General features: G+C 38.3%; 1 protein-coding gene across 2 annotated transcripts in view; it reads left to right on the top strand.

The window, feature by feature from the left end:
- CFTR (CF transmembrane conductance regulator) overlaps positions 1 to 15,143 on the top strand; it is a gene marked incomplete at both ends in the record, with an annotated part of 91,007 nt that overhangs the window by 54,947 nt on the left and 20,917 nt on the right. The window contains 6 exons of one of the 2 annotated variants that reach the window (XM_082479818.1): positions 546 to 583; positions 1,800 to 2,053; positions 3,088 to 3,167; positions 7,388 to 7,538; positions 8,639 to 8,866; positions 10,991 to 11,091. In XM_082479818.1, the coding sequence (XP_082335944.1) occupies positions 546 to 583; positions 1,800 to 2,053; positions 3,088 to 3,167; positions 7,388 to 7,538; positions 8,639 to 8,866; positions 10,991 to 11,091 (852 nt within the window). The remainder of the gene's footprint in view (positions 1 to 545; positions 584 to 1,799; positions 2,054 to 3,087; positions 3,168 to 7,387; positions 7,539 to 8,638; positions 8,867 to 10,990; positions 11,092 to 15,143) is intronic. The other variant, XM_082479817.1, reaches the window with a different exon arrangement.

Genomic DNA, 15,143 nt, shown 5'->3' with positions numbered 1-15,143 from the left:
ATAGATTATGTGGAGAATTGTGTAAAACTAGCAGCTGAGCAATATCAGACAAATAAGTATATCAAATGTAGATACCAGCTAGCAAGAACAACGATGCAAAAATAACAAAGTTGAAGGTTTGACATTCATATTTGAATGGCTGCCTTTGAAGATATTGAGAGACTTACTCTTTTATGGCCATCAAGAAATATTAATCTTTAAAACTTAAAATATGTTAAAGCATACAGTGAACGTTCCTTGTCATTAGGAATGCATTAGCAAGCCTTTGTTAATAGTACAGTAAAAAACAATAAAAGAATATTTAGGCACTTGAAAGCCTGATTGTAATACAAGTCTAAATGTAGCTTTCCTGGTGGGATGCACTAAATGGTTTCTGCGGAAAGAGGAGCAGATATGACAAGGTTTTTGCTTCAGGAAAGTTTGACTTCCATCCACTTATAATGCTGTTTCTATAAACAATTATAAAGTTAGTGAAAGAAGATAAGTAAGAAAAAGTACATAATTTGACAAGACAAAAGAATTGACTTTGTTTTCTTTGGTCACAGGTAGCTGCTTCTCTTGTTGGATTATGGTTTATTAAAAAGTAAGTAGTGGTGATTATTTATTGAGAAATTGGGGTCTCCTTTATATTGATTTTTGCTATAAACAATTAATAAATTCTGCCAGAATTCTATATGGATAGGCACTAACTTAAATGCAATAAAACGGTTCATAGATGGATGGTCTAAATTGTAGGTGATATCTTAAGCTGGTACTTCTTTAAGTGCTAATGACCAAATAGCTTGTGCCTTGTTATAGAGCACGTAAAAATGCATGTGAGACTTTTCCTAGGTCAGCTCACTCTAGAGATGCATGGACTCGATTATCCTGAATACACTGAGGTTCACCGCTGTCTTGTAGAGGTACCAGTTGATACATTTGCTTAGGAACATTTTAAGGGAGCAGTTTCTGTAGAACCCCGTGTGTCCAATTCCTTCTGCTCGCCTGTGAAAAATTCCCAGAAGTTGCAGGGTCAGGCAGATGAAGGTTAAAGCATACCGAGCATCAGTATGGCTTGTCCTGGGTTAATGCTTTTGATCCCTGATTTTGTCCTGCAGCACTGAGTCTGTATGTTTGAGTACAGAAAGCATATGGTGACTTAGGTCTGATCTGGAGGAGGAGGGATTTATGTTGATGTCCCCTTACAATAGGTCACTAAGGCCTTTGATTTTTATAGTACACCTAAAGCATTTTACTTCCCTAACAATTCACTTTTTTCAACACTTAAACTATTTTTTTTTCTGGTCAAAAGAAGCAGATGCATTTTCCTTGATTGAGTTATTTTTTTCAGTGATTAAACAGGCAGTAGATTTGCAAAAGACTACCAAAACAGTACATTTTCACGGTAGTTGTTTGGAGAAAACTGTTGGAGGGGGGGTAGTTACATAACAAAGACTTAATTTCCATCTCAGTAAAAACCCTTCATTGCCCAACTGCAATTAATTTCAGAAATTAGTACAGATGCTGACAGGTGCTTCAATCCCCAAAGGTATCTGAGGAGATGAATAAGCCATTTGTTGCTTCTGCCCCGGAACACGTACAGAGTAACTTTTACTTAGCAGAACGTGGGGTAGTTCATAATTTCTATTTAATACATAGAGAACAATATTTAAAAAATTACTGGAAATACATACAACTAACCATTAACATAGTTTTAAAACAAATGAACATTGCAGTGCTATTTGTGTAGTAGAGAAAAGAAAAAGAGAACAAACCGCAATTTCCAGTAATGCATTTATTTTTTCATTTCTGTCATACAGGTCAGCTTTAAAAGTGAACGCAACACAATCAGAAAACAGTACCTCTGACACACCTCCTGTGATTGTCACTGACACTAGCAGCTACTACATCATTTATATTTACGTGGGAGTGGCCGATACCCTGCTTGCCATGGGGATGTTCAGAGGTTTGCCCCTCGTGCATACGCTTATAACAGTGTCTAAAACTCTTCATCAAAAGATGGTGCACGCAGTTCTTCATGCACCTATGTCAACATTCAACTCTTGGAAAGCAGGTAACTGAGATGGGAACTGATTGACTCACGCATGGGTTTCATTTCAATTCAAAAGTTTTCGTTCTGTTAAAGGATACTGTTGCTTTCCATTTACATTTTCAGTCAAGCTGAATGTTGAAAGTTTGCCACATAAAGTAATTTGTGAATCTTTTAATGAACCTTGATTGCACTTTAAGTGTGACATATTTCAATTGTCAGTTCTGATTCTGAAATATCACCTTGTAAGTTTGAGAAAATTAAAAGTTAACCGTTTGAGGCAATAAAACTAGACTGACTTCAAATGAATAGATTTTGTCTAAAACGGCAATAGAAAAGATATAGTCAGCGATGTGGTGAGTGACAAGGAGTCAGGTGTGGATGATAAAAAGTGCTCTATTTCATAAGTAGTCCCACTAAAATGGCATAAAACATCAGTTAGTGTGAATAATGGTATGCGTATTCAAATTTGGCTCTGGAGTTGATACAGAGTTCATTATATAACCGGTGCAACAAGTTCCATCTCCCACTGTACATGAAATTCCTATCCCATACCCTTCTTACTGGTGCGTACTAGATTACAGAAGACACTGATAAATGACAATACAACATAGGTTTTCTTCTTCATTTTCCCATTATATTCTTAATTCTGTTGTTACCTGGTGATGAATACAGTAATTCTGCTCATAATTCTGCTGATGTGCAAGTTATCTGTGCATCATCAGAGCCTCCTGCATAAGGGGTACAGACCTTATGCTTTGTTCCTCTGTTTCTGTATTGTTTAATTATGTTTCTTTGTTTTTATTACATTTTCCTGGGGTTTTTTTTTAGATTCCAAGAGCTGAAACAGAAGTTGTGGAGCCAAATTCCTCCCTGAGGAAAGATGCTGCAGCTCCACTAAACTGTAATGGAATTGCGTGTACTAGAAAAAATCTTGAACTTCTCCTTAATATTTTGTACTCAGAAAAAGTTGTACTTTTTGTTAAAGTAATAAATGTAGGATTTTGGGGGAGTTAAAATGTTTGACTTCTTTTTTTCCTTTTTTTCTTAATCCATAGGTGGTATCCTTAACAGATTCTCAAAAGATACAGCAATACTGGATGACTTGCTTCCACTTACAGTATTTGACTTCGTTCAGGTTTGTAGTAGAAAAGTTCTAAATTTTGCTGTCTTATTGCACTGTAAAGTTTCAGTTGTACATCATGCAAAAGAAATCATATTAATAAGAAGAAATAACAACCGGAATTAAATCCCTCTTCCTTTTATTCATTCTGTATATGTTTACATAGCTGCTTATCTTGTAAGTCAACTTCATTGCTTCTTTTTTGAGTACTTGCCTATATATGTACCTCCACTGTTTGTGCAAACCACTTTTTGTATTCAAGCTCAGAAACATTTTTGCCCTACAGACCCCTACAGAACAAGTTTCTCTGCTGTTGCCCATATTCAACTTCAAAGGTGTAAAGGGCATTCCTCAGTTTCTTTCAGTTATCTTGGCTCAAAATTAATATTTTTTCATCCTATTCTTTGGTTGCATTCAGTCATTTTCATGACTTTACCTCCTTAGCCTCTTCTGTTCCCGGTTTAGTAGCATCACCCTTAATTTCCTTCTTCTCTTTTGTTGAATATATACCTTTTTTTCCCCTGTTCTTTTATCGTCTGTGGAAACTCTTCCAGGCCTGACTTATAGGGCAGTTTGATCCATGATGATGTGCTTTCAGCTCTCAGTTCGGCAGTTCTGCTCTTTTTTTTTTTTCTTTTTCTTTTTTGCTTTTTCCCCCTTCACAATTTTGACTGCTTAATTTTGTCTTTTATCCTTTGCATCTTTGTGGCTTCCCCTGAGTCTCTGGTATTTAAGCTGAGTCTGTCAGGCACTGGATAACTATTTGTAATGGAGGAGAGCTTTAGATGACTCCACTCCTTGGAGGAATTTCACATCTCTAAGAGTTGTAGAATTGCAAACTTTTTTATTTTTTGGATGGAAAGGCTTGTTTCCAACATACCTTCTGGGAAACTCCATGCATTGCAAAATCTTGAGTTTTGAGTGACCTTCCAGTTCATCCACACTGAAGAGAACATTGAAGAGGTACAGGGATAGAGGCAATTCCAGTGTTTCTTAAGAAGGATGTCTTTCTTTGCTTCCCATCTGGCCTATTCTGAGACTTTGTGCCCCTCAGTAGTGTCCCACCACTACTGCTGCAGCACCAGCTTTTCCTCAGATAGACCTGGTTCCCAGAACATTTGAAAAATAAAAGCAAATGCTTCCCCGGCCCTCCTGTTCCTCTCTGCCTTTATTTAGGAGATATGTAGGCCTGACAATCCAAACACTCTGCTGCACAGGTTGCCTGTCTCCATCTGTGAGTTTGCTTGGCTCTACAATCCCTACCAACATGACAGTCTTATCAAAACCAAGTCCCTTTCCCTACATCTTTGTGAGTAATTGATAACTTCGGCTTATGACTTTAGAGGAGCCAGTGCAGCTCCACATGAAGAGGTTCAAGGACATCACAGCTCTACTTCACGTCCTGCTGACATCATGAAGGTTGGCTGAATGAGTAAACGTGGACATTGAGACCTTCTCTGAATCATTAATGTCATCTTCGGTGTGATCAGGATTCACTGCTATCTTTTCTGGTGTGGCCATTTTGTTTCTAGTATTTTGGATCTGCCACGGGGATGTTATTCCAAAATTATTTTAGTTAGTCTCTCTCCACATTTCAAACTCTACAAGAAACTGACTAGTTTTTCATGTTTTTAAGGATAAGGAAAATCCCTAGATTTGGCTTTTATGTTCTGATGCCTTTTAGAGGCTAACCTATATGCTAATGTCCCATAGGTTCACCTCTGTCTCTTCAGTCTCAACTACAGAGGCTCCTGGACATGCATGAGAAGCTGCCCTGTCTTTCCAGGTTCTTCTGGTGAAGATCGTTGAACCTACCTGCTGTCTTGAATGCTTTTTACTAGTCATCCTTTCATAAGACATTTCTTCTGATCCTCCATAGATTCAGACTTGCTTGGCAGCTTTAGACTTTGCTAATGAACAGTCAGATTCCTCTGAGAGATACAGAGAAGTTATACACATGACTTTCTCCTTCTGTGCTGATTATCACAGAGTCACGGAATGGTTGAAGTTGGAAGGGACCTCTGGACTGAGGGCTTGGGACCTCTCCAACCCCTCTGCTCAAAGCAGGGTCAGCTACAGCATGTTGCTCAGGGCCATGTTAGATTTTGGACATCTCCAAGGGTGGAGACTCCACAACTTCTCTGAGCAACTTGTTCCAGTAATTGACCATCCCCACAATAAAAATGTTTTTTCTTATGTTTAAATGCAGTTTTGTGCATTTCAACTTGTCCCCATTGCCTCTTATCTTCACACTGTGTGCCACTGAGAAGAATCTGGCTCAGGCTTATTTGCTCTGCACCAAATACTTACTGGCATTTATGTAAATAGAATATAATTGTTAAATGTCTATATAATTTATAAAAATTATTTGCATATATATGTGTAATTTATATAAATGTAGTAAATACCATCAGATACTTATACAAAGTGGTAAGATCCCCCTAAGTCTTCTCTTAAGGGTAAACAATCCTGGCTCCATCAGCCTGTCCTTGTACGTGAGATGCTGCAGTCCCTTTGTCATCTTCAAGACCTTTCACTGGACTGACTCCAGCATGCCTGTATCTCCTTTGTACTGGGGACCCCACTCCAGTTATAGTCTCACTGGTGCTGAAGAGAGAGGAAGGATCATCTTACTTGATCTTCTGACAATGCCGCCCTTGTTGGCCAGCAGTGAGGACAATATGGCATCATGGTGGCCTTTGCAAAATTTGAGCAAATGATGGAAACAGGAATTAAAACAGTCACTGTGTGACTGTGTTATCTCAAGTGATGTGAAAGCTGCATAACTTGGCTCAGTATCAATTGAACAGCTCATTCGCTTCTTCACAATTAGACATCCAAGAGGTACTAAATTCTGCAGTTTGAAATAATGACTAAACACAAACCCATTCTTGCATTGCTACAGACCAGTGCTATACAGCCCACACAAGCATGACCCACGTGTGGCACCATTCAAATAGTGAAAAAAATCTTTAACTTGTTCAGCTGTTACAGTAATTTTTTTCATGAACTTTGATGCTGCTATTGCATTGCTCAGATTTCTGATGAAAACAAAGGGTAGGAAACCTGGAACACACTTACCAGTTCATAGAAGATCTCTGACTTGGGGTACCGGGAATTTAAAACCTTCCTTGAGTTTATGTGGATGCAGTAGCAAAAGCACCAACTGCAGGTTTCTTCCTAATGTGAAATTAGTTTTGCTTTCCATCTATTTCTTTGCTGACCAGTCATTTGCAGTGATGTTTCAATGCAGTGTTCCATCATTTTGTCCAAATCGTCCATTTGCAGTTGCTTTAGGCTGATAAGTTTGCAGTCTGAAGTAGCTGTTCAATGTGAAAGGTAACACCCTGATACAAAGCAGAGCTTTGCTATTCTGTGTACACTTGATTTTCATGAGATTTAGGTATGAGATAAAAACAGTCTAAGTGTTTAAGGTGTTTCTAGAGTAAAGACCAAGTCCTGATTTAGCTAAGTCTGTCTGGAGCTACTGAGGATAAGGTCTTCTGAGAATGGTAGTAGTCTCTAGGGTGGTTAAATAGATTATGGAACGTTTTTGTTCCTTTTGAGTCATCTGCCACCTTAAAATATCTTTGTTTTCTCCTGAAACTGCTAATTTTTCATACCACAAGTCCTCTTACGACTTATTTCCTGTCTTCTGACCAGGAGAAGTAGTAGCGCTGGTTTCATATGTGGGTTACAGTCCCTTGAGCAAGCGGCGGTGTGTGACTTCCCACTTTTGCTGACCCTCAGAAAAACTGTTTGGCCCAGAACCTGCAGGAGACTGGCACTCAGCTCCTCACGGTCTGGCGCACCTGGTCCAGATGAGACAGGGACAGCACCGGTGGGTTTGGGAGGTGGCTGCAGATATTGCAAGGGTTGTTCTTACAATTTTAACTGGAGAGTCAGTGCCTAGCTGTAATTTTTTTTTTTTTTTTTTTTTTTTTGGTGTGGCTTTGCAATTTAGAAACCTGCAATACTGGTTGCACTACAGAAAACACTCTTCCATCTATTAGAAAAGATGGCAGCTTGTTCCAACAGGTTATGGATCTGGTCTCAGTTATTCGTGATCTTTTCATGGAGGTTTGTTCTCAGCTGCAAATCCTACTTAGGTTAGCACTTTATGTTTGTTGAAACAATTAGCAGTTTGTTGCCATGGGAAGGAGATTCATCACCAATCTCTAGTCTATAAAATGACAAGTTTACTATATCAATAGTATTTTTCTTTCATTCTACAGTTAATACTGATTGTGATTGGCGCTATAACAGTAGTCTCAATATTACAACCCTACATCTTCCTGGCATCAGTGCCTGTGATAGCAGCCTTTATTGTGTTAAGGGCATACTTCCTCCACACTTCTCAGCAGCTGAAACAACTGGAATCTGAAGGTAGGAGCAGCAAAATTGGTAGACTTCTAAATCCACAACAAATCAATTGAGAAGTGATTCACCCTTTCACCTCTTCTTTGCCTTTTCTCTTGCAAGATGCCATTGTCTCTGGGAGCAGAACACATATCGCTTTAAAGCCAGTGCTGGTACTCACCCAGCCAACACTGAGTGCTCTGCTGCCAAAGAACAATGGAGAAGACCTTTTTAAAGCTGGGCTTTATCACTACTGCAGCTGAAAACAAATAAAGTCCTGACATACAGTTTTCTCGAGAGTCAATGTAACTTGAAAAAATGTGGTCAGATTTGGTATGTGCCCTATGAGTTTGTTTCTTTATAAGAAACATTTAGACGGGATGTATCTTGATTGTAAAGAATTCTTATTTCTGAATAAGGCTTTTGACTAAATTTCCTTCCTCTTACCCATTAAGAGACTAACATGTTCCAAATAAAATGGAAAACCTCATTCTGAAGTGTGGGTTTGCAGATCAGGCACTGTGGTCTGGCTTTACAACAAACTGGCAGACCTTCAGCAAATCTGTCCTGAGTCTTAAACGCTGATGATCATCTTCCCTTTTAGTTAAGTGCAATTCTGAAGTTCCTCAAATCTAAATCTAAATTTCTTTGATGTTCACGGGGCTCCGGCATTGGCTCACCACTTTTTATGAATGCAAGGTCTGCTTAAAATTACCATGCCTGTACAGTGGAATCCAGAACATTAAAGTATTCTGTCTGTGCTAAGAAACTTCACTTGGTGGAGTTATCAGAATTGTAGGGATTCATTTTGGCAGAGGAGGAGCCGTCTTTCTCTCGCTGCATCTTACAGCAGGCCAGGAGCTTCCCCAAGTAGTATTCTAACTATGAAGATTTAGTGTGCTCCGTTCCTGGCAATACACTGAATAGCATTTCAACCCAGTCCTGCAAAGACTGTTGTGTATCCTCTGCTGGGATTACTTCTGTCATGTGCTCCAACAATATATGTAAATTAAACACAGACAATAGTTATCCTGCTGTGAGTTAGGGCATAGGGCTGTGTATTTGCGTTGTATCAAAGACATTTTCTTATTAGTGTTTATGATGTTTCTAATTTAAACACTTTACAGCTCGGAGTCCAATATTCACCCATCTAGTTACAAGCTTAAAAGGGCTGTGGACACTGAGAGCTTTTGGGCGTCAGCCCTATTTTGAGACCTTATTTCACAAAGCCCTGAACCTACACACGGCAAACTGGTTCCTCTACCTGTCAACGCTGCGCTGGTTCCAGATGAGGATAGAAATGATTTTTGTTGTCTTTTTTATTGCTGTGGCATTCATCTCTATCATAACTGCAGGTACGGCAACCTTACTGTAGTACTGAAATGGAAATCTTCTGCTTCTATGTAACAGCTCAGCTTTAGAAACTTCTGAGGGAAATAAACTGTTGCAAATTATAGCATACATTGGAATCACTGCTTTAAGTATGTCATAATAGTAAACACAATTCAATTACAATAGAAATTACACCATTATTTTTTGCAATCTGTTGTTGTAGAGGACTCATTGAAGCAATTGATCTGAAAATAGTATCTGAAAGGATGGAACTTTCCTTTTCTTGACTGTAATTGCTCATGTGTTTTAAACCACATCAGTGTAACCACATTAGTGTACTGAAAAGCTTGGATGTTGATCATCACCTGTATAGCTCAAAGTTTTTTAGTAAGTGGACATTAATGTTCCTCTCATTTGCAATTGGCTAAGACATGCAGTTTTAATGACCTTTTAAAGCCACACGAATAGCAGAACTAGTCACCCAGTCACCTGATTCCTAACCCACTGACCCATTTTCCAATGTGAAGTTTTTCGAATTCCATTCAAAATCTCCTTAAAAATGGCTTGGTGTTCCCAGTAAACCCAGTACATGAATGAGAATCCCTCTATATGTTACTGTCTTGCCTGTATTTGAAATGCTGCCTGTGTCTGGCCAGGTGTAGCCAGTCTCCAACAAGTGGAGAATGTCCCCAAAATGATGGAATAATTCAGTTCTGTGGAAAAACTCGGCAGGTTTAGTTACAGATTATTTCAAATACAGCTTTTAATTCATTACACGTTTGTTATGTATTTTTTTTTTTGAGTTTTATTCTCAGGCACTATTCTCCCTCTCCCATTTTTACACTGAAGTTTGTGTGCAGGATCTGGATGCAGTTTAGATCCTATGGTCACTGATGAACAAGAATTTGCTGATTTTGTAAAGGAGGTTTTTGGTTCAAACAATATCAGAATTTCATTTGATCATACTTCAGTGTTGAAAAGAAGCTATATAAAAGTGTACACTTTACTGTATACTGTATTGTGTATGAAATGTTACCCTCTGTTTCTTGTATAAGGAGCTCTTCTGATTTTTAGAAAAAAAAATCTAACCACACGAATACTTCCGTATGAAAATATGCACTTACAGTACTTTTGTTACAATGGAGACTTTTAATTCCCCTAAAATTCATAGGGAAACAATATCTCCTGCTGCCCTTCTAATTCTTTACTTTGTGCACTTAGTGGTTTGGGGTTTTTTTAGGAAATCTGTTTATTGTGTTACTGTTTTTCTGAATATTTTATTTGAGAAAAGGGGTTAAAGCACTTTTTAAAACCATGAAAATTTGTCATCTTACCACCATTGTAAATTTTACTGTTACAGGTAATAGGTCGTTGGAACAACACTAAATTCCCTTTCTTAATCTGTCAGCTTTTAGGAAGAATATTTTGCTTTTATTCTTTACTTCAATAATTACTCTAATAACGAGATGTCTATAAGCAAAACAGGAGGAAGTGTGTTGAAAAAAGCCATAGGAGAAATGGAGAAATCGTAGAAAGGCATTTGGCTTAATTCCTTAATTCCATTTAAGACATAGTGAGATTTAAAGTCAACAGTGGGATAGTTTAAATGCTTATATTCTGTTGTATGAACTCACAAAGGAAAATTCCTGGAAAGTCCCATGCTTGTTACAGCAGACAATTAAAACAAAAGAATTTATTTCTGCATCTTTGTGGAACAGTAAGCAGAACATATCCTCTCTTTCTCCAAGAAATGAAAATGTAAACCAGGACAACTATTTTGAATTTTAAAGTTGTTAGCTGTGGTGTTTTAGTCAGATAAGAGTCATTTCACAGATTCGCGTGTGTTGGAAAAAGGAAATTGAAATGAAGATTGCAGTGGCCAGATTCTGTTCACAGTCTAAGTACCGAGATTTAAGTTTTATTTCTGCCAAAGCAAGATCAGGGTTCCTAGTGAATTCAGTGCCAAAGCCAGGTGTTTAACTGATGATTAAGCTCTCAGTCCTTTGTGTAATTAACAAATCCATGTTTTCCCCATGAAATAAAAGGAGAGAGAATGTGAATATGCATTTTAAGATACACATGTCAATTTTCTGATTTCTGTTGGCTTTTTATTTGCCTATAAATTGAATTTATTTTTCTCTCCGCAGGTGATGGACCAGCTAGAGTTGGCATTATTATTACTTTAGCCATGAACATCATGGGAACCTTACAGTGGGCAGTAAACTCAAGTATAGATGTGGATAGTTTGGTAAGCATAAAACGCAGTGTGCTGTGCTTGCTTTTGAGGAATCGACTTATTTTGTTGATTATAAGTGTTCAGTATGTTATTTTCAGAGTTGGATATCAGGCAGATATGTCAGAAAAGTTCCCCTCATACCTTTCATAACAACCTACTGGCTTTGACTCAGCACAGATGCAGCAGTGATGGGAAAACTTCAAAAAGTCTTGGAGTTGTTTTGTTACGGTTTTATACCTTACTGTGGTCTACTGAAGGGCTTTTCACAGCAGATCATGACGGACATTTCTGAGCCCCTTCCATGCAAAATCAATAGTGATTTAAAAATCTGTCCTAGACTTCCCTGCGGGTCTTTTTCTGGTTTTGTGTAAAATAACCTCTGACATACGGCTTTGGAGTTGTACATGTTTACCACTTTAATTTGCATAGTTAGTCCGTTAGGATTGGCTCTAAAACAGAATATTTCACAAGGTTAACTCATCATCACCTATTTGTTGAGATATGAGAAGCAGACAGGAAACTCATAAAAGAATATGTTTGTTCTTGCAGTTTTCATCATACCTTATCTTAAATGTATGAAAGTTTTAGATGTTATTTTTAAATGTAATACTTACTTCTCTCTTTACACTTCAGGCATTCTAGGATTTATTTTAGGCAGAATTCTTGTAACAAAATACAGTAGTCTTACAAACCAAAAATATTTCTGAGAAAAAAAATCTCGCATCCAGCCATACCCTCTCTGAACCTAAATTAGCTTAGCTTCTTGAGCCAACCATTCCAGTACTGGAAAACAAACAGCTTCCACAGCAAATCTTGGAGACCATTAAATCCTGATTGGCTGAAATGAGTTGTTGTTTAAAAAACATGTAATTGGGGCAGACGGTGACAGCGAAGGAATATTTGCCAGTTCACCATATTTTTTTTAAATAAGTGATTCAACCACCCTCATCCTGAAGGAAATCCTTAAGAGCCCCAAAACTGGTAATTAACCACTTAACAACGGCTAATCTCTTGTTTACGTGTGTGACTGGTGATAGTCCAGAAAGCTGACTGCCATTCAGGGACACATTTTTTCCCTATCCACCAATTGTTTTATGCCGAGTCTTTCTTTGCTTGTTAGAACAGCCTGTCTTGAAGGTCGAGCACTTAGTGAAAGGGCTTCTTTGCCGGGACTGCAAGACATGCTGAACAGCAGTTGTGTGATTGGAGTAAAATGTGTCATTGCTAAGGCACGACAGCGACAACAGTGTTCAATCAGCTCTCATTTGTAAACTCCGTTTTAGCCCTGTAAGGCATAATGTGATCGCTTTACGTGTAACAATTTGTATAAGAATCACGTGCACGTGTCATACGGCTTAATACAAACCGAAGATGTTTCACAAAAGCAGCAGAAAGTCTTACTGTAGGACTCAGAGAGTGCTGGACACACTGGTGTTTTAATAAAGAACTTCCCCTTTTTAAAAAAACATTGATGTTAAAATGTCGTCTAGCAATAGCAATAAGGAAGTAACTCCCTTTCCCCTGAAAAGAAAATCTCAAGTTACTGTATACGTTTGTGAGTACTTTGTTCTATATTAAGACAAACTACTGTACTGGAGCACCAGTTATATTATATTAATGATCGCCTTCTAAGGTGCATCAGTTTATAGGTGAATCTTTTGGACTTCTTTCAGCAGTGGATGGCTGCCCACCCCTGTGCCATGGATTTTTAGGTATATCTCGGATGACAAACTAATAGATATTGCCGGCAGGATGGTTTTGCTGACATTCAAAAGCTGCTCCTGTCCACAAGCAAATAAGAATATCTTCATGCTTTCAAGATAATAAAACTGCTTCACTGGGTGATGCAGATGTATTATTTCCCACTCTGTATTCTCTACACTTAGCGCTTCCCTCTTTAAAGCCTTTTACAATGATTTGGTTACAAACTCCCTGCAAAGGCGCGTGTGTGTCTAGTTGACTTAGTCTATTTGGTAATACTCTATTTTCCCCTCAAGAGGTGCTTTGAGGCTCCCCTCAGGACCAGATTGACTAGAACCGACACAACTCCATGTGTCTCCAGTTACAGATACACGTGCACGGCTCTAGATGACATCACTCTTGCCCTTCCTTGAGCAGCTGTGACATCCGTGCTTACAAGCCTGCACACAAGCATGCCTGAGTGTACAGCACGTTTGTAGGTAGCAGTCTTTGCTTGCCAGAGAAGCTGGAGTTTTCGGCAAGCGTTTGAAACCCATGTCCAAAGGCATAGCTGCGGGAATTAGTACATAATATGAAGCTCGTACAGAGTTATTTTACAAGATATGCAAGGTACAGGACATCAGTGAAATAAATGTGAGCAAAAGGACAGGAAGGCAGGGGAATAGGCAAGCAGGATCACGTGAAGAAGGAAAAAATGTACTGGAAGAAATACTGGCCAAACACAGGGGTAGGTGGGAAATTTGACTTTACTCCACACAATCTCCTCCTTGAGCTTTCCGTGACACTGGCATACATATTGAAGAAACCTGAGTTTCTAGGTTGGATTTTGTTTTGACATACACAGATATTCTCTTTGAAGCAATTTCTGTTGAACTGGTTTGGCTTTACCTGAAAAATCCCCATTGTCTTTTAATGCCCCATAATGGTTTTGGCATTTTGTTCTCTACAGCCCTGATACTTTATCTGCTCCACTTTCCTTTTTTTTTTTTTTTTTTTTAAAACTTGTGGTCATTCTGACGGCTATCTATTGTTTCATTTAAAGCTAGCAGTTAGGCTAGCTTTATCTTTGCACTTTGATCGTTTCTGCTAATATCCCTTTAGCTGGTTTTCAGTCTTTTTCTTATCCCTCCGGGCAGTCTTGTTGTATTTTTGATTTTTTTCCTTCATAAGGAAGTAGAAAATAAGTTTTCCAGTAAGTGCTGCTTTCACAGATAAGCATTGGCTAGTCCCAGTGGGCTGTTTTAATGCTTTATAACCTCCTTTTTCACTGATGTGTATCCTGCAGTAGCAGTGCTATAACTGGGAAGGACAATTCCTTTTTTCAGGGAAAGAGAAAATGCCATGCTTTTACTGTTGCCAAGATTACTTATGTAAGGAGATAAAAAAAGAATCTCCCAAAGAGGCATCAAAACCACTTTTGCTAAACCTCACAGTGCCCCACCCTGTACATCAGGGATGCTGAAGAATTCAAGTAGTACAGGGTAGAGAAGAGGACCAAAGAAAAAATTAGGACTACGAAAAATAATGGTGCTTTTACAGCTGTTTTTTATGCTTTTATTTTCCCATTCTATTCCTGCTTTAACCTCTTCAATTGGCTTTTTTTTTTTTTTAAATAGGACATAACCTTAATATGCTTTTTACTACTGTCGCAGAAAACCTGAGAACACTATTAATTTCCAAAGCTTAAGGAGACTAAATAAAATGAGCATCAGAATGACAATTCTCAAAGTGTGGTGTAGGTCATCTGGAAGGCAAAAAAAAATCAAGAAAAATCTTTTAGAACATTTCCTTTCCTGCCTGCAAAGCAGTGTGAGAAGGAGCAAACAAATCAGAACAAGTTTGACATGAAATAAATATTTAATTTTTGCAGTTTGGAAGACGAGTATATACCCTGTAAGTGCACCCAAAATGTAACAGCCTCAGATGTGAAACCTCAGTAAAACCGTATGGTCTGCCTGCATGGACCCAGTTTTTGCAGTGACTTCATGCACAGGGCTTTTTTATGACATGAGCCATTGGACCAACCTCTCGTAGGATCTCTCAGCTGCTCACTGCGCTTTCCAGGCAGCATATTTTTGAGGAAGCGGAGTCTTGCAACATGCGCGTCTGGTCTGGAGAGGTTGACTGCTCTCTTTCTAGCAGAAGAGAACACAGGGACTGATGAAAGTAATTGTATTAGATTACTTGTAAAAGAATTACTTCTTCCACTTTCTGGAAATATACGTTACATAATTATATTATGAATTCTCCTTCAACATTAAGAAGAGTTTAAGTGATATTAATGAGAAAGTAAATTAAAGAATTTGCAGTGTTATTAAAATCTCAGTAAAACACAATTAGGCAAGTCTAAAAATAGTGTGTTA

The sequence above is a fragment of the Vanellus vanellus genome, assembly GCF_965231255.1.
Source record: "Vanellus vanellus genome assembly, chromosome: 1".
Lineage (NCBI taxonomy): Eukaryota > Metazoa > Chordata > Aves > Charadriiformes > Charadriidae > Vanellus > Vanellus vanellus.
This window is presented reverse-complemented; position numbering and strand designations above follow the sequence as displayed.